This window comes from Vulpes vulpes, chromosome 12 (genome assembly GCF_048418805.1).
Source record: "Vulpes vulpes isolate BD-2025 chromosome 12, VulVul3, whole genome shotgun sequence".
In the NCBI taxonomy this organism is placed as follows: domain Eukaryota; kingdom Metazoa; phylum Chordata; class Mammalia; order Carnivora; family Canidae; genus Vulpes; species Vulpes vulpes.
Window position 1 is genome coordinate 145,005,053 of NC_132791.1, and position 21,126 is coordinate 145,026,178.

A 21,126-nucleotide genomic window follows, 5' to 3' on the forward strand; every position below is an offset into this window, starting at 1 on the left:
CGTGGAGCCTGCTTCTCCCTCTGCCTGTGTCTCTCATCTCTCATGAATAAATAAAATAAAATCTTTAAAAAATAAAATAAAATAAAATAAGCAAAACATTTGAACAAATACTTCAACAAAGCACATATAAAGATAGCAAATGAGCACATCAAAGATGATGAGCATTAACCATTAGGGAAATGCAAATTGAAACCATGAGATACTGCTATATGCCTATTAGAATGGTTAAAATTGAAAGAGCATCCATACCAAATGTGGGCAGGTATGTGGAGGAACCAGAATTCTTATACACTGCTGGTAGGAATGGAAAATGAAAAACCATGGTTGTTTATTCAATGTTAAATATATACCTATTATATCATCCAGCCATTCCGCTTCAAGGTATCTACTCAGGAGAAAAGAAAGTATATGTTTATAAAAAACTCTAGTACAAGTGTTTATAGCATCTTTGTTTATAATAGCTAAAAAATGAAAACACACTAATTTTAATAAATGAATACTATATATTTGAATGTATATTACATGTACCATTATCTTAGTCAACTCGGTGTTATAACAAAGTACTATAGACTGGTTGGCTTGTAAACAAAGAAATTTATTTCTTACAGTTCTAGGGCTGGAAGCCCAAGATTAGAATGCAAGCATGGTTGAGTTCTGGTAAGGATCCTTCCAGGTTGCAGACTGCTAACTTCTTAATGTGTTCTCTATATATCACATGGCGGAAAGAGATTTAGCTAACTCTCTGGCCTCTTCTCAGAAGGGCATGAATCCCATTCATAAGGTCTCCACCTTCATGATCTAATTACCTCTCAAAGTTCTACCTTCCAATACCATCACATTGGGATTAGGAAGCCAACATGAATTTTGAGTGTACATGAACATTCAGTCCACAATTACATGTTATATATACATTATATGTAATATGTATGTATTATACATATATACATGCAATGAATACATACTATATGGTGTTACAATATGTAAAAGGGATAGTGCATCATGACCAACTGAGGATAATGAATGCAAGGTTGTTGCAACATTTAAGAATCAATACTAGGGGATCCCTGGGTGGCTCAGCGGTTTAGCACCTGCCTTCGGCCCAAGGCATGAGCCTGGAGTCCCGGGATCGAGCCCCACATCAGGCTCCCTGCATGGAGCCTGCTTCTCCTTCTGCCTGTGTCTCTGCCTCTCTCTCTTTCTCTCTCTCTGTCTCTCATGAATAAATAAATAACATCTTTTTTTTTAAAAATGAAATAAAAAAATAAAAAATAAAAATCAATACTAATAAGGGAAAAGAGGGAAACTGAGTGGGAAAAATTAGAGAGGAAGACAAACCATGAGAGACTCCTAACTGGGAAACAAACAAAGGGTTGCAGAACAGGACGTGAGTAGGGGGATAGGGTAATTGGGTGGTGGGCTCTAAGGACACATGATGAGATGAGCACTGGGTATTATACTATATGTTGGCAAATTGAATTTAAATAAAATTTTTTAAAATTAAAAAATAAAAATACTGAAAGCATTTAAATAAATAAATAAATAAATACCAATACTACTTGCCATATTAGTAGACTGGGAAGGGAGAATCTATGGGATCATTAGATCGGGTAAAGAAAAAGCATTTAAAAGAGTTTAATATCATTATATATATAAAAAATATTTAACCATTTAGCTAATCTGAAAGAGAAAGGATTTCCTCAGGGCATTCTGAAAAAACTACAGCTAACAGAGTTAGTGATGAAAGACTGAAAGCTTTTCCTCTCAGATCAGGAACAAGGCAAGGATGCCCACTTTTGCTGCTTCTCAACATAGTAGTGGGTGTCCTAGCCAGAGCAATTAGTCAAGAAGAAAAAAGAAAAATCCAAAGTGGAAAGGAAAAAGTAAATTTCAGTTCACAGATGACATGATCTAGTATGTAGAAAACCCCAAAGATTCCACATTAAAAAAACAAAACAAAAAAGCCAAAAACTTAGAATAAATTCAGCAAAGGTGTAGGATATAAAATATATATGAATATAGATATATGAATCAATGGAATAGAATAGAGGGTCCAGAAATAACCCCTTACATATATGTTCAAATGATTTTTGACAAGCATGCTAATTCTATGTTAATAGGGAAAGGAGAATCTTTTCAACAAAGATGTTGGAAAAACTTGATATCTACATGCAAAAGAATGATATAGGACTTGTATACAAAAATAACTCCAAATGTATCAAGCTCTTAACAGCTAAAATGATAAAACTCTTAGAAGAGTGGCACCTGGGTGGCTCAGTTGGTTAAGTGTTCAACTCTTGATTTTGGCTTGGGTCATGATCTCAGTGTCCTGAAACAGAGCCCCAAGTTGGGCTCCTTGCTCAGCACAGAGTCTACTTCTTCACCCTGCTCATTAGTGTGTGTGCATGCGCTCTCCCTCTCTCTCTCTCAAATAAATAAAATCTTTTTTTTTTAAAAAAAAGAAGAAAACATAAGGGAAAACCTTCTTGACTTTGGATTTCTTAAAATATAACAGCAAAAGCACATACAGCAAAAGAAAAAAATGGATATAATGAACTACACATCAAACATTAGAAACTTCTGTGCATCAAAGGAAACAACAACAGTGAAAAGCAACTGACAGAATTAGGAAAATATATTTAAAGATTATCTATCTGATAAGAAGTTAATGTTCAGATGATACAAAGAACTTCTATAACTCAATAATAAGTGGTCCAATTAAAAAAATGGATAAGGGGGATCCCTGGGTGGCACAGCGGTTTGGCGCCTGCCTTCGGCCCAGGGCGCGATCCTGGAGACCCGGGATCGAATCCCACGTCGGGCTCCGGTGCATGGAGCCTGCTTCTCCCTCTGGCTATGTCTCTGACTCTCTCTCTCTCTCTCACTGTGTGCCTATAATAAATAAAGAAAAATTAAAAAAAAAAGAAAAAAGAAAAAAAATGGATAAGAATTCAATATTTTTCCAGAGGAGATCCACAAATAGCCAACAGCACATGAAAAAATGTTCAGCATCACTAATCATTAGGGAAATGCAGAACAGAAGAACAATGAGATACCAGCTAAGGCCCGTTAGGATAGCTAAAAACACAACAATGGAAAATAACAAATGTTGGTGAAGATCTAGAGAATTTAAAAACTTTGTGCACTGTTAATAGGAATGTATAATAGTCTAACCACTACAGAAAACAGTATTGTGATTCCTCAAAAAATTAAAAATAGAATTACCTTATTATCCAGTAATTCTACTTCCTGGTCTATACCCAAAAGAATTAAAAGCAGAGACTTGAACATACACCTACGTTCACAGCAGTGTAATTCACAATAACTAAAAGGTGGAAGCAACCCAAGTTTTCATCAGTAGATGAATGAAAAAAAAATATGTGTGTATATATACACACATAATGGAAAATTTTTAGCTTGAAGAAGAAATGAAATTCCAACACTTACTACAATATGGATGATATTACGCTAATTGAAATAAGCCAGTCACATAAAGGCAAAGTGTATGATTCCACTTACGTGAGATACCTAGAATAAAATTCAGAGAAAGCAGAATAGTGGTTACCAGGGGATGTTTTTACAGGGAAGTTATTTTTCTAATGGTTATGGTTTCAGTTTTATGAGATAAAAGTGATTCTGGAGATGGATGGTGGTGATGGTTGCACAACAGTGTGAAAGTAGTTAATGTGAAAGAACTTAAAAATGGTTAAGATGATAAATTTTATGCATTCTGTATTTACTACAATTTTTTAAAAAGATAATTAGTTCAACGTTTCCTGCATGATGGCATGAAGATCTCCAATGCCCAGCTCAAGTGAAACTGATGAAAGTTATTTTTTAAAAACAAGGATTTAATGCCTCAGGAAATGGACCTAAGGGCAAACAGTAAACAAAGAATCATTTAAGAACGTCTATGACAGTTTATAAGAAAGCTGTGGCATTTGAGCCAAGACCACTGCTTCCCTCCCAGCCTAGCAAGGTATATATTCCACTCTAGACTGCTTGCAGCCGAGAACACAAGGTTCCCCTTCCCCTTAGCTCCCATGTATAGGGCTTTCTTTTCCAAAAGCAGAACTTCAGCATTTCTCATCCTGCCCCCAAATACCTGTTGCTGAAGCCAAGTTCTAGGTGGGAGCAGGTGAGAGGTATGGACTCCTTTCTTTTGCCTAATCACCACTGATGAATTCTACCTTGAGTGTGGCACACTGAGAATACTGAGGTCTTCCCTGGATCATGACATAATGGTTCCATGTCAGGAAAAGTAAGCTGAAAATATTTCAGGTTACTGCTCTGCCCCCTCCAAGAAGCATTTAACATCTAGAGTGAGGCTGTCACTCATAGAGAAGCTTACTATCATTTCCACTCCCACATTCAGAGACCTGGTACAGAGATCTTATCTGAGGGAAGAAGCAAATTGTCAAACATATAGCTTCTAATATCTTCCAAAAGGAACTAACTACACTTGCAATAGAGCATGGAGAAGTTTGAACCTACGAGTACACTCAAAAACGGTGGAGGTAGGGGCGCCGGGGTGGCTCAGTTGGTTAAATGTCTGCCTTCGGCTCAGGTCATAATCTCAGGTCATGGAGCCCTACATGGGGCTCCTTGCTCAGCAGGGAGTCTGCTTCTTCCCTTGCCTCTGCCTGCTCTCTCTCTCTCAAATAAATAAATAAAATCTTTAAAACAAAACAAAACAAAAACTAGAAGAGGTTGTGGCGAATGGGAATTGATTTAGATTCATGGATCAAATGAAGACACACTCTAGACTGTAGGCTGGCTGGTTAACAGAGAACCTGGGAATAAGGCAGCTAGGAGGAGCATTTTGGAGTGAGAATTAATACCAAACTGACCTCAGAAATTATTCCCTGGAAGTAGTCACAATTTGATTGGATTAGAGAATTTGTGCCCCAGGGCACTGCTGAAAAAAAAAAAAAAACAGTAGAGCAATCAGCAATCAGTGTAACAGCTAAGTGTATTAAAAAGTAGTAGACAGCCCTACCAGTACCATTGTCATCCCAGGATGGATGTGAGGATACCCAAAGCAGCTAGTCCCTGAGAAGCAACATCAGAGGGTTAACATTGTGTTGGGATAAATGACGGGAGAGGGCACATGCTCCATTAGCAAAGTACCATGAACTTAAGTATATATTTTAAGTATATGACTTAAAACAATAGAAGTCCATTGTCTCACAATTCTGGAGGACAGAAGTCTGAAATCAAGGTGTTAGTGTGGACATGTACCCTCTAAATATAATAGAGAAGGGTTAATTTCTCTTCTAGCTCTGGTAGTCCTAGACTAGACATTTCTTATCTATCACTTCAATTCTCTATCTTCACATTGTGTTCTCCCCATGTATTTTCATGATGTCTTACCTGTATGTGTATCTATGTCCAAATGTCCCCTTTTTATAAAGACATCAGTCATACTGGATTAGGTTCTCACCCTAATGATCTCATCTTAACGTGGTTAAGTCTGCAAAGTTCTGTTTCCACAATCTGAGGTACTGGAGGTGAGGACTTCAACATATCTTCTTTGGGGGGCACAGTTCAACCCTTTACGGGGAAATAGATCTCACAAAGTGATCTAGGTAATTAAACAAATAAACAAATAGAAATTACAAGTTTTAGAAAGGACGGAGATAGCAATACCTAGCGTTACTACAATATGTTATCTAAAATCTCCAGTTTCCAACAAAACATAGGGCATACAAAGAAATAGAAAAATATGACCTATACTCAAGAAAAAGAAAAGGCAATAGAAACTGTGGGAAGAAGCAGATGTTAGACTTAACAAAAAGAGTTTTTTTTTTTTTTAATTTTTTATTTATTTATGATAGTCACAGAGAGAGAGAGAGAGGCAGAGACACAGGCGGAGGGAGAAGCAGGCTCCATGCACTGGGAGCCTGATGTGGGATTCGATCCCAGGTCTCCAGGATCGCGCCCTGGGCCAAAGGCAGGCGCCAAACCGCTGCGCCACCCAGGGATCCCACAAAAAGAGTTTTAAGAGAAGTCCTTATAAATGTCTTTATAGGACTAAAGAAACCATGATTAAAGAAATAAAAGGAAGCATGATGACTGTCACATCCAATTCAGAAAAAAAATCAGTAAAGAGACTCAACATCACTGATCACTGGGGAAATATAAATCAAAGCTACCAGGAGACATCACCTCACAGTTGTCAGAATGGCTAAAATCAACAAAATAAGGAACAACTGTTTTTGACAACATGTAGAGAAACCCTCATGTACTGTTCAAAATACAAACCAGTGCAGCCACTCTGGAAAGCAGTATGGAGTTTCCTCAAAAAGCTAAAAATAGAGCTACTCTACAATCCAGCAATTGCACTCATAGGTATTTGTCCAAAGGATACAAAAATACGAATTCAAAGGGATACATGCACCATAATGTCTATAGCAGCATTATTGAATTAGTCATCAATTGATGAATGGATAAAGAAGATGTGATATCTGCCTCTCTCTCTCTCTCTCTCTCTCTCTCTCATGAATAAATAAAAATCTTTTTAAAAAGGTAAAAATAAAAAAAAATTTAAAAAGTTCTCATCATGGAGTGCTTGGGTGGCACAGTTGTTTGGCCAGCAAACTCTTGATTTCAGCTCAGGTCATGGTCAAGGGCCCAGGATCAGGCCTGAGACAGGCTCCCCACTCATCATGGAGTCTGCTTGGGATTCTCTTCTCCCTCTGCCTCTCCTCCCCATCCAGGGCTTTCTCTCTCTCTCTCTCTCCAAAATGAGTAACATCTTTAAAAAAATAAGTTCTCATCATAACAAAAAATAATTTTGTAACTACGTGACGTGATGGATTTTATTTTTTAATTTACTTTAGAGAGTGAGTAAGTGAGGGAAGGGACAAAGAGAGAAACTCCCTAAGCAGACTGTCTGCTGGGCACAGAGCCTGATGCGAGGCTCAGTGTTATAACACGTGAGATCATGACCTGAGCCAAAATCAAGAGTCAGACACTTAACCAACTGAGCCACCTAGGTGCCCTTGAGGTAATGGATTTTTAATAAATGTATTATTTTTTAAAGATTTTATTTATTCATGAGAGACACAGAAAGAGAGGCAGAGACACAGGCAGAGCGAGAAGCAGGCTCTCCGCAGGAAACCCGATGTGGGACTTGATCCCAGGTCTCCAGGGTCACGCCCTGGGCTGAAGGCGGCGCTAAACCATTGAGCCACCCGGGCTGCCCTAAATAAACTTATTATTGTAATCATTTTGCAGTACATACATACATCAAGTCATTATATTGTATACCTAAAGTGGATACAATCTTATGTATCAGTTATATCTCAATTAAAATTAATCAGATAAAATTCAGTTTCTGAGTTGCACCAGAAAAAATTATAAAGAACCAAAAGGAAATTCTGGAGTAGAAAAGTACATTAGTCAAACCTTTAAAAATTCACTAGTGGAGATAAATAATAGATTTTAACTGACAGAAGGAAGAATTAGCAAACTTGAGGATAGATCTATAGAGATTATGCAACCCAAAAACAAGAGTGGGAAAAAAAGAATGAAGAAAATGAATGGAGCTCCAGAGAGATGATACCAACCAAAAGCAACAGAATACAGATTCTTCTCAAGTACGCATGGAATATTTTCCAGGATAGCTCACATGTTAGGCCACAAAATGAGTCTTAATTAAAAAAAAGAATTGAAATCATATCAAGCACCATTCCCAGCCACAATGTTAGGAAACTAGACATTAATTACACAAAGAAAATTGGAAAGTTAAAAAATATGTAGATGCTACTGAATAACTAATGGGTCAAAGAAGAAATCAAAAGAGAAATTAAAAAAATACCTGAGACAGATGAAAGTGGACATATACCAAAATTTGTGAGATGCAGCTAAAGCAGTTATAAAAGGGAAGTTCATAGAGATACCTATCTCAAGAAACAAATGACTAGAAAAAGAATAAGTGAAGCCCAAAGTTAGTGGAAGTAAAATAATAACAGATTTGAGCAGAAATAAATGAACTAGAGGCTGAAAAGACAATAAATAAGATCGATGAAACTAAAAGCTGGTTCTTTGAAAAGATAAAGTTGACAAATCTTTATATTCACCAAGAAAAAAAAGAGAGGGGATTCAAATAAACAAAATCAGGTTCAAATGAATAAAATCAAAAACAAACGAGAGGGATGCCTAGGTGGCTCAGCGGTTTAGCGCCACCTTTGGCTTGGGGTGTGATCCTGGGGACCAAGGATCGAGTCCCACGTCGGGCTCCCTGCATGGAGCCTGCTTCTCCCTCTGCCTGTGTCTCTGCCTCTCTCTCTCTCTCTCTCTCTCTCTCTCTCTGTCTGTGTGTGTGTGTGTGTCTGTCATGAGTGAATAAATAAAAGTCTTAAAAAAAAAAAAAGATGTAATCCTGGAGTTCTGGATCAAGTCCCACATCAGGCTTTCTGCAAGGAGCCTGTCTCTCCCTCTGCTTCTCATGAATAAATAAAAAAAAATTAAAAAGAGAGATGTTACAATTGATACTACAGAAATACAAAGGATCATAAGAGAATATTATGAATAAATATATGCCAACAAATTAGACAACTTAGAAGAAATGTATAAATCCTTAGAAATGAACAACCTATCAAAATTGAATTATGAGGAAATAGAAAATCTGAACAGTCCAATTATTAAGAAGATTGAATCACTAATCAAAAACCTCCCAACAAACAGAAGTCTATGACCAGTTTTACTGGTGAATTATAGCAAACATTCAAAGAACTAATATCAATCCATCTCAAACTTTTCCAATAAAGGAAGAGGGGAAAACTCTTCCAAATTTATTTTGAGGCCAGCCTTACCCTAATACCAAAACTATACAAGGACACCACAGGAAAAGAAAATTACACACCAATATCTGCAATGAACATAGATACAAAACCTAAACAATATTGACAAATTAAATTCAACAATATATTAAAAGGATTATAGATAGCTAAAGCAATCTTAGAAGAATAAAGCTGGAGACATCAGCCAGTCTGATTTCAAACTATATTACAGGACTGTCATAATTAAAACAGTATGGTATTTGCATATAAACGCATAGATCAATGGAACTAAATAGCCCCAAAATAAATACACACATATATGGTCAATTAAATTACAATGAAAGAGCAAAGTATATACACTGGTGAAAAATACTATCTTCAATAAGTAGAGTTAGAAAACCTGGAAAGGCACAGGCAAAAAAATGAAGTTGGACCACATATACTATATACAAAAACTAACTAAAAATGGATTAAAAACTTGAATGTAAGACCTGTATTTCTGTATGTGTTAAATTTCAAAATGGAAAAGATTAAGAATTGGCAAAAACAAAAATATGTAAAAATTGGGAAATATTTTCCAATAAAATATTGAATGAATAAATGTGGGCTTTTTAAGGCTTATACATAAGAAATTAAATTTACAAAAATATTAACAATCTGGGTGAATTATTTTTCTTTTTGAATTCCCTCAAAATTAATAATATTACTTGCATAGAGGTAAAAACATGAATAAGACGCTTTTTAAAAGTATGCCTAGTTAAGAAATTTTTTAAGAATAAAATCTTTCACTCAATTTTTCGTGTTCATTCCATGCTAGAAACAATGTATTCATTTTTTTCTACTACTTTTATTTCTATTTTCTAGGACCTGTTACTCAGAAATCCTTTTTTCTTATTTCATTTTAAATTACCATTTTCCACAGGTAATTAATCCACAAGGAGATGATGTTACTCCCCGACCTCTTTACCGTCCAGACCCACATATGGGTACAGCTAAACCAAATAAACTACTGACATCACAAGAAGGATCATATGCATCAGACTATATATCTTCCTATAGCCTTTATCAGAATACATTAAATCCTAGTATGTTAGGGCAGTTTACAAGGTAGAGTATATTATTCTATTATTCTGTTTCACATAATATGTACTATCTTTTCATATTGCATATATGTAATTTAGATGTTGTCTTCAGTCTCCCAATGCCACTCTACGTTAGCGTGTCATATCTATGTTCTCCTCATGTTTTACTTAGATGTACAGCTTTGCATAACTTAAGAGTTCCCTGACATACCAAAACATTTGTGAGAAAATATATAGATTTTATTAAGGATCTCCTGAGGAATCAAAACGTGGGGCTAGCATCACATACCACAGAACGTATTTCTTCAATTTCTTTTATGTTGCAATTTATGGGAAGAAGTAGCTTTCCTTCTCCCTGTCCCACCCCCTCATTCTTCCATGAAAATCCCTGTTCTGCTAGGGTTTGATTTCTTTTTTGTCTCATAATTTTTTTTATAAAGGAAATGTTATGCATGTATTTTGTATGTAGACACTTACTGAAATTTTAGTAATGCTTACAATAGAGAAGTTCAATCTATGCAATAATAAAACAGTATGTCGTAAAATAATCTAAAGATTATTAGGAAATATTTTAGTGTGTAATTAAGAACAAAATTTTAGGAGAAAATATGTCATTCGAGTGTCTGTCTCCAAATTTGCATACAGTAGCCATAGGAATGCTCTATAAAACAAAGAATATTCCAGGAAATTGAACCTACCCTTTTGGAGGACAGTTGGACTTATAAATACAAAGGGAAAAAAGTATATAATATCATTAAGGAATATTAAGTTCATATGTTTAAATAAATTATTTTTGTATTCTTTGATGTATTGATTTCCCAACCAGTATATACATTTTCTTTTATTCAAATCTTATAAAATTGAATAAATCACAGTTAAGATGAGATTTGAATGATGGACAAATAATTAGTAAAAAGTGAAAAGAAGTTCCAGGCTGAGGCTGTAAATTAAGAGACCACCACAAGATTGAGGAGAATGGGGAAGAGAAGAGTGATAATGAAGATGGAGAGACTTGATAGGTAGACTGTACTTTAGCTTTTCATACTAAATATATTGGGAACCCATCGAAGCACTTTAAACATAGGTTTGACATATTTTATTTCTAAAATACATTTATAATGACTTTTTACTTCAGGAACACTACAAACCAACTCAGTGTTTAAAGAAGTAATTTATTTTTATCAATTTTTCTTATGTGATTATAGTATATTTTATTTCTCAACATGATAATGTTATTATTTATACATTTAATTACCCATGAGAACATCTAAATAAAAGAATCATGTTTTCATTATTGAAGGTCAGTTTTAGGAAGCAGTACAGTTACTAAATCAAGTCTATCTACTACTGAATCAATAGCAGAAGACCTAGAAGAACCTTCGTATAAACGGGAAAAACTGACTAGTTTTACAGGTAATGAAAATATTATAATTTATTTCAGTAACAGCCTATTATTTCTTTAGCAAATATGGTTATTATTTGTCAGGTATTTGAGACAAAAGAACTATGGCAATGATTCCCAAATTCTGACCTAAGGAGTAGCTACATGAGAATTACCAGGGTAGTAGTAAAGTTCCCAAGGTGATTCCTGCACCACCAGCCTCAGGAACCACAGACCCTGCTTTAGAAGTATTCTGCTTCTAACTCAGGAGACAAGTCATTCTGATACACTGTGATCAGTGCCCTAATAGGACATAAGCAGAATGTGATGGGAGCACTTTGAAAGTCGCACCTCTGAGATGGGAAAAAAAAAAAAAAAAGAGTTCACAGAGAACATTATTGAGTTTTGAACTGGGTTTTAAAAAATGATTAGTAATTTGTCAGGAAAACAAATAGGAGTGGCTCCTTCCAGGCAGAGCATAAAATATGAGCTAAAGGATTATGAAAATGAAAATAGAAGAATGGTGAAATAATGGATGATCAAAAGTGCTGGAAGAAATGGATAACTCCTTGAGGAACATTCGCCTTGGAGTGCAGTAAGGGTGTCTCTTCCTCAGATGATAAGGAAGGGTTAATATAAGTATTCATAAAGTTGGAAAAGTGCTTGATAGAGTCTTTGGTGTTAAGATATGTAAGGAATACTCTAACAAGTAACAGTACCCAGCTACCATTAGCTTAAACAATCACCTATTTTTCTCATATTAAAGGATCTTAAAGGGTAGATTTTAGGTTTGATTTTGTGGCTTAACTGTCAGACTCTGGATTGGCAGCGCTGCTATTCTGTTTCCTTAACACTTTGCTTCTTGCTTTTTCTTCATGGTCTCAAAATATCTACCTCAGCTCTGAGTATATATCTACAGTAAAGGCAGAGAGAGGAAGAAAGGCAGTAGCACCTTTATTTATCAGGAAAGTAAAAGTTTTCCCAGGAGCCACCTTCTTTCCTATATATTTCTGCTGTTATCTTACTGGCCAGAACTCTCTTATCACCCCCAGCTTCAAGAGAGGCTAGGAAACCTAAACGCTTGATTTTCTTAATGCAAAGAGCAAGGGAAGGGAGAAACCCTTAGTAATGAAAATTTAGGCATTCAGCACTGTCTGTTGCATCATGGAAGATCATCCTATCAGAGGGAGACAGGAGGATTATTGGGTTATTATAATCTCCTCCAGTTTTGGAGCGATTGAATATATCTCACAACATGTTCTTTGACCACATAAAGCCATCTGCAATGTATGATCCATCATGATGTTTTGGTAAAATGAAAATTGAAAATAACAATTAATAAATGATTCTTATTAAGTCATGTATTTTAGATTTACGAGTTGTAAGGGCAACACCTGAAAAAGTTGTAACAAAAGAAGACCTACAAAAGACTATAGAGATAACACTCACAGAGACGGAAACACTGAGATTTTTTAACCTACCAACCATCATGGTTTCTGTGGAATCTGAAGAAGCTGAGAAACTACTGTATGTATGGCTCAATTGTTTATTTGCTTCTGCAATTTAAGTGCTAAGTCAGAGGTTCTTATTCTTGTTTCTGTTTTGGGGGATTCCTGGATAAATATTCGTGGCATATGTGCTTGGTGAAATTATATATAAAGTTACATATGTGCCCTTTGAAATGATATGTAAAGTGTTTATGTTGTATATGCCTTCTTTTTTCTAGTGGAAGAACCCATTGCTTTACCATAATCTTTAAAAGGAAAGGACTTCTTTCTTTTTAAGAAAGGACTGACATTTTTATATTTAAAACTTAAGAAGGAAAAATATGTAATGGGAAAATAACTGAAATTACTGTATCAGAGCAGACTTTCCATTTCTCCTTATTAATAAATTTAAATCATTAGTTTTTGCCTTGTGTATTTTGAAGCTTTGTGGTTAGACACATACATGTTAATGATCGTTATGCCTTTTTGAGAGAATTGACCCCTTTATCATTATGTAATGTCCCTCTTTATCTCTGATAATTTGCCTTCCTCTGAATAACAAATGGACAGATAAGTGATCTGAAATTAGAGAGGGAGAGATGCTAGAAGCAAATGTCAAAATTAGGGGATCCTTGGGTGGCTCAAGGTTTGGCGCCTGCCTTTGGCCCAGGGCGTGATCCTGGAGTCCCGGGATCAAGTCCCACATCGGGCTCCCTGAATGGAGCCTGCTTCTCCCTCTGCCTGTGTCTCTGCTTCTCTCTGTGTGTTTCTCATGAATAAATAAATAAAATCTTTTTAAAAATGTCAAAATTAGCACATGCATCTAGAGTCTGTTAAATATTGGGTCCTCCTCAAAGACCGTTAAAAGGATTTCAATTTTCTCAAGTGATCCCAGGTCTTATAGCTACTATCATAAGCAAACGCAAATTTTCTCTGATGGAAAGCACTCCCATTTAGGGTCTTAAGATTCCCTCAGATTGGGACACCTAGGTAGCTCAGCGGTTGAGCCTCTGCCTTCGGCTTAGCACTTGATCCCAGGGTCCTAGGATCAAGTCCCGCATGGGACTCTTTACAGGGATCCTGTTTCTCCCTCTGCCTGTCTCTGTCTCTCTCTGTGTGTCTCTCATAAATAAATAAATAAAGTCTTTTAAAAAAATTCCCTCAGATTGAGTTTGGTAGAAATACACCAAACCAATAAAGAAGACATATGAATGAGAATTAAAAGAAATAACAAAGCCTAGATCTACATCATGATGACTGTGGATACTGAGATATTATTAGGGCTATATTGTGAGACATAGAATATAACATATACGTGAAATATTTAAATAAAAGATTTAACACCTCACTAAAAATGATGACTCATATTTGCAAAAACATCTAAAAAGAACTCTAAAATAGAGTATGTTTACATAATTGTTGAAATTGAAAAGTAAACATTAAATTTAAAGAAGTCATAATTGAACAGAGATTTAATAAATTGAAGCATAGATCTGGATAAATTAAACAAAATAAACATTGGACAGAAAAATGTGATATAAAATATGAGAGAGAGATGCCTGGGTGCCTCAGTGGCTCAGGATGTGATCCCGGGGTCCTGGGATCGAGTCCCACATCGGGCTTCCTGCATGGAGCCTGCTTCTCCCTCTGCCTGTGTCTCTGCCTCTCTCTCTCTCTCTGTGTCTCTCATGAAAAAATAAATAAAATCTTTAAAAAAAAAAAAGAGTAAGGACTTTCTCAAGCTCTTAAAAGACATAATGTCTCAGAAATAGGAATAAATATATAAATAAGCACAAAAAAGAAATGGACTAAGTGTGTTGTACTGATACTCCAAAATATCAAATATTAAAAAAAGATTTTAAAAACAGAAGAAAAAAAAGCATATCATCCACAGGCAAAGAATTAAACCAATGGCATTATTAGGGTCAAAGAAGTTCACTTCATAATGACAGGAAGATAAAAATAATTCTAATTTTGAATACTCCTAATAAAATAACCTCAACATATATGAAGCAGAAACTAGAAACTTGACAAGTATCCTATTAAAGTAGGAGATTTAAACATGCCTCTCAATTACTGTATGTCTTTCAGATAAAAAGTTCACATACATATAGAAGATTTGAACCAAAAACATAATCACAACTCAGCATTTAACAATTACAGAACATACACTCTTTTCAAGCACAAACAGAACATTTCTAAAAATTATCCCCACACAAGGTTGTGAAGCAAGGTTTCAAAAATTTCCAAGAAATAGTATCGGACAAACTAAATTCTCTGGCCACAAATATAATTAAGTTAAAATTAATAACACAAATTTCAATAAAAGTATAGATACATAGTCACATACACATTTGGAAGTTTAAAAAGCACATTTTCTAAATTCCTCATGAATCAAGGAGGAAATCATAATGGAAATTTAAGAAATACTCAGAATTAAATAATTATGAAAATGATACCCACGGGATGACACAGATGTAGTACTTTGAAGGAAATGTATAGCTTTCAGTGTTTATAGCAAAGTTCATAAAACTTATCTGAAGAAAATGCTAGAATATTGTTGGTAGACATTGAAAGTAGCAAGGATGCTGAGAGGTATAGTAAATAGAATCCTTTGGAGGTAGTTCAGTGCCATCTTTTCCTCAGGAGTTTTTTGGACTCTCGCTTCATGTTTGATGTAATCCACATTAAGAAAGGTAAGTTTAAAGAGAAAACATAATATAAAGAGATAATATCTGTGGTAATATTTTTTATTAATGAGTTGAATATACTTTATTTTTTATAGTCGGAGAAACAAGAATTACGAGACCCTTTGTAGAAATAGATTAGGCAATGACTTATATGTTGAAAGGATGATGCAGACTATTAATGGAGCACCAAAGAATAAAGATGTTCAATGTGACAAAATCATAAAAGAAGACAAAGGTAATTTATATTTTATTCTTCTTGATAAACTACCATATTTTAATATACATTTTCTGAGTCTGTCAGTTAACAAATAAATGTTGAAACATATAAAGCAAAGATAGAAATACTTTGGCCAAATTGCAATGGTAGATGGGTAATCTATAGCTTTTAGAATATGACAAATGCCTAGTAATAAACATAAATATAGAAGATTTAGGTAACATAATTACCATTTTTAATTTTTATAGAAACTCTTTCATGCAATTTTATACTCTTCAAATGTTTATGAAATATTTAGAGAAACTGCTTTTTCACAAAGAATATCAACCACAACTAATAATATTTAAAATGTGCTAGACATTATTCTAGGCCTTTCACGAATATTAACTGGTTTAATTCTCACAACAACCCTATGAGATACATACTGTTGTTACTCTCCATTTTTGGAGAAAGAAACAAGTGAAGAGAAGTTAGCTAATTTGCCAAGGTCACTCACCTGGCATGGCACACAGGAATACCCTCAGACAGTCCTTTACTACACTTATTGGTTTTTTTTCTATGTTTATAAATTAACAATCCTGTATAGTGAACAATCTGTGAAGTAGGACTTAAAAGGTAATTAGAAGAAAGTTTTTAATTTTAATGGCCTTTGTTACTCAGCAAAACTATAAGCTAGTTCTTTTGAAAGATTAAAATAGACAAACTTCTAAGCAAGTACTAGATCAAAAAAAGGGCAACTTATAATGAATGGGAAAGCTTTGTGGCATCTTTACTCACTCTTGCCATACTCTCCTCCCCAGTATGGTGTTGGTCTTAAAGATAGCAGTCTGCCTTCTGGCTTTTGGTTCCAGAGGGAACAGAGCAGACCTTATTCTCAGTGGAGTTGGTTTCTCTCTTTGAACCCATCTGGGAGGCTACCTAAAGGACTAACACAGAGCACTTGTCTGGTGTTTTTTTTTTTTTTTTTTTTTTTAATCTTCATTTTTAAATTCAGAGCTCTCTCAGGTGGTAAAGCAGCTGTGCATAGTGCATTCTCCACAAATATTGAAAGGCAAATGAACAACTCCTCTCTCTTGGAGGGAATCAAACAAGAAACACACTGAAAGCGTGAGAGAAAAAGCTAGGGAGGAAGCTTCTTTGGGAAATTAAGATACTGAAAAAGGCTTGCATGTACAGGGAAATTTAGAGAGTCATGTGCATACGTAGGGCAGGACGCATGCTCAGAAGAGACCTGAAAAGATCCTAATCTTTCACCTCTCGCTGATCTCTAGGCTCAGTACAAGCAGGAAATGAAGGCTAAGGCATACTTGTAAACAGCCTGGCTAAGTATTAAAAGAATACCTTAACACAGACTCAATCTACAAAGACCAAGAGATTTCCCTCCCCCCTTTGTTTCTCTATTCCTTTCTTTTTCTTTTCTCTTTGCTCTCCTTTTTTTCTGATGGGGGAGGAATTCAAGTGTTCAAGGAAATCTCTGTCAGAACACTTGCTGACCAAAAGCCAAAGATCAAACACTTCAAAGATGATACATGGCAAAGAATCCAGTCTTTATAAAAATACTTTAGAAACATCACTAAGCAAACAAACTAGGACTCACACAGCATACTACAAAAACAAAACCCAAGGACCAAGAAAATTCTGATTTACCACACTATTATATTCAAAATGTTCAGTTCTCAAAAAATTACAAAGGATAGAAAGAAATAAGAGAGTAAGTCCTGTTTAAAGAAGAAATTAACAGAAACTCTCTCGGTGGAAGTACATTGTATTTATTATCCAAAGACTTTACATCAATTGTATTAGATATTCTGATAAGGCTAAAGGAAACTGTGGGCAAAGAGCTAAAGCAAACCAAAATGATGTACAAACAAAAAATCTGAATAAAGAGATAGGAATTATTAAAAAAACAAATTCTGGAGATGAAAAGTACAATAATTGAAATGGAAAAACTTGCTAGAGGTATTCATGGCAGATTTGAGCTGGCAGCAATTCTTAAAAACCAGGTCAATTAATATAATATAGGCTGAGGAGCAGAAAGAAAGAAGAGTAAGGAAAAGTGAACACAGCTCAAAGGACCTATGGGGCTCCACCAAGCATACCAACATACACATAAAGGGAATTTTAGAATGATAGAAGGAAAAAGAGATGGAGGGGAACAAAATAAATTTAAGGAAATAATGGCCAAAAAGCTTCCAACACTTTATTAAAGTCATGAATCTGGACATTTGAGACACTCAACAAACCCCAAAAAGGATAAACAAACAGATCTACACTTAGGTCAGCCACATTATAACTAAATGTTGAAAGAATCTTGAAAGCAGAAAAAAAAAAAAAAAAGTGACTCAGGTACAAGGAATCCTCAATAAGATTACACTCAATTTCTCAGCAGAAACCATGGTGTCCAGAGGTCAGTGGGATGCCATACTTAAAGAGATGAAAGAGAACTATCAAACAAGAAGTCTATATCCTTCTAATAATTCTCATGATAAAGAAATTAAATAATTAAGATCAAATATATTCCCATGAAGGATAAATTAAGCTACTCCCAGATAACAAAAGCTAAAGCAATTCATCACTAGTAGAATAGCCTTATGAGAAATGCTAAAGGGAATCCTTCAGGCAGAAATGAAAGGACAACAGTCGGAAACTCGAAGACATATGAAGAAACAAAGAGCACTGGTAAAGGTAACTACATAGGTAAATACAAAAGTCAGTATTGTGGGCGCCTGGGTGGCTCCGTGGTTGAGTGTCTCCCTTTGGCTCAGGTTGGGATTCTGGGATCCTGGGATTTACTTCCATGTCAGGCTCCCCACACAGAGCCTGCTTCTCCCTCTGCCTATGTCTCTACCTCTCTCTCTGTGTCTCTCATGAATAAATAAGTAAAATCTTAAAAAAAAAAAAAAGCCAGTATTGTAATTTTGGTTTGTATCTCCTCTATTTGTTTGCAATATAATTTAAAATAAATACATAAAACAATAATTATAAATCTATACTAATGAGTACACAGTGTATAAAGATGTAATTTGTGACAACATAAAGTGGATGTAATGGAACCGTATAGGAGTTCTTATATACTATTAAAGGAAGGTAGTATTAATTCAAAATAGATTGTTAAGGGATGCCTTAACAATGTGGCTTAATGTGGCTCAGCGGTTGAGTGTCTGCCTTTGGCTCAGGGTGTGATCCCAGAGTCCCAAGATCAAGTCCCACATTGGGCTTCTTGCATGGAGCCTGCTTCTCCCTCTGCCTATGTCTCTGCCAATCTCTCTCTCCGTCTCCTCTCTCTCTCTCTGTCTCTTACAAAAAAATAAAAATAAAAATCTTTAAAAAATAGATTGTTAAAATTTTAAGAAATTACTTGTAATCTCCATGGCAATCACCAAGAAAATAACTTAAAAATTGAAAAAAATAAAATTAGAAAGGAATCAAAGCAGAACATTATTGAAAAATCAAGTAAACAGAAGAAGGCAGTAATTGAAAAATTGAGGAACAAAGACATAAGACATAAAGAAGAAAAAAAAATGGCAGAACTCCTTCCTGAGCAATAATTACTTTAAATGAAAAATGGCAGAACTCCTTCCTGAGCAATAATTACTTTAAATAAGTGGATTAAACTCTCCAATTAAAAGGCAGATATTGGTAGGATGGATTTAAAAAAAACTAAACATGATGCAAGTATATGCTAACAAGAGACTCACTTTTAGATCCACAGACAAAAATATGTAAAGTGAAAGTTGTAATAGCAACCAAAGAAAGGTGAGATGGCATTACTAACATCAGACATAGTAGACTTTATATAAAATTGTTACAGGGGACAGAGAACATTATATATTGATAAAAGATTTCATACATAAAGAAGATATAACAATTATAAACATACGTGTACTTAACAAGAGAGCCTCCAAATATATGAAGCAAATATTGACAGGATTAAAGAGAGAAGTAGTTCTACACAAAGAGTTGAGACTTCAGTACCCCATTGTCAGTAATGGACTGAATAATCAGATTATCAAAAAGAAAATAGAGGACTTGAATAATAATATAAACTAGATATGACATATATATATATATATATATATATATATATATATATATACAGTACACACCATCCCCAAACAGCAGAATACACAATTTTTTCTCAAGTTCACATGGAAAACTCTCCATGATACACCATTATGTTAGGCCACAAAAAAAGAGATAATAACATTTTAAAAATTGAAATCTTTTCTGATCACAATGAAATGACACAAAAAATGTATAACAAAAGGAAAACTGGGAAATTTTTAAATATTTGGGTATTAAACACACTCTTTAAAAGCACAAGGGAAGTAAGAAAATATTTTAAGATGAATGAAAATGAAAATACTACATAACAAAACTTATAGGATATAGTGAAAGTAGTGCTTAGAGAGAAATTTATAGCTGTAGATACATTTTAAAAAGATCTCCATTTGAAACTAATGTAGCATTATATATCAACTATACTTCAATAAAAAAATAATAAAAATCTCACATCAATAACTTTACACCTTACGGCATGAGACAAAGGAGATAGAACTAAACCAAAAGCCAACATAAGGAAGAAAATAATAAAGATTAGAATGGAGATAAGCAAAAAGAATAAACAGAAAAATCAGTGAAACTAAGTTGGTACTTTGAAATGATCAGCAAAACTGACAAAATTTTCACTAGACTAAGAATAAGAAAAAACTCAAATTACTAAATGAGAAGTGAAAGTGGGGACATTACTACTGACCTTACAGAAATAAAATAGATCATAAAAAATTAACATCTGCATATCAATAAATCAGATAACTAAATGAAATGGACACATTCCTAGAAACTCACAACTTGTCAAAACTGACTCAAAAAGAAATATAAACTCTGAACAGAGCTATGATAAGTATAGAGACTGGATTAATAATCAAACCTTCCTAACAAAGAAAATCCCAGGAGCTCCCGGATGGTTCAGTTGGTTAAGAATCTGTTTTTTGGCTCAGGTCATGATCTCTCAAGGATAGGATGGAACCCTGCATGGTATTAGGCTTCCTGCTCAGCGAGAAGTCTGCTCCTGCGTCTCCCTCTGCCCTTCCCCCAACGTGTGCGCAGGCTCTCTCTCTCCCTCTCTCTCTTTCAAATAAATACGTAAAATCTTGAAAAGAAAACTCCAAGACCAAATGGTTTCTCTAGTGAATTCTACCAGTCATTTAAAGGAGAAGCAACACCAACCCTTCAAAAAATAATTTTCCCGAAAAATGGAAGAGAACACTCACAAATCATGAAGCCAGCTTTACTCCGATACCAAAGCCAAAGACAACATAAAAAAAGAAAACTAATACCAATATTCCTTATGAATATGGATGCAAAAATCCTCAATAAAATACTACTACACTGAACCAGCAGCACATTAAATGGATTATGCACTATGATCAAGTGGGTTTATCCCAATGATGCAAGGGTGATTCAACATATATGTCAATCACTGT

General features: G+C 34.9%; 1 protein-coding gene across 1 annotated transcript in view; it reads left to right on the forward strand.

Annotated features, from left to right (window-relative positions):
• DNAI4 (dynein axonemal intermediate chain 4) overlaps window positions 1–21,126 on the forward strand; it is a 99,775-nt gene that overhangs the window by 20,056 nt on the left and 58,593 nt on the right. Inside the window, 4 exon segments of the mRNA XM_025983236.2 lie at window positions 9,706–9,890; window positions 11,166–11,278; window positions 12,617–12,773; window positions 15,519–15,658. Coding sequence (XP_025839021.1) covers window positions 9,706–9,890; window positions 11,166–11,278; window positions 12,617–12,773; window positions 15,519–15,658 — 595 coding nt within the window.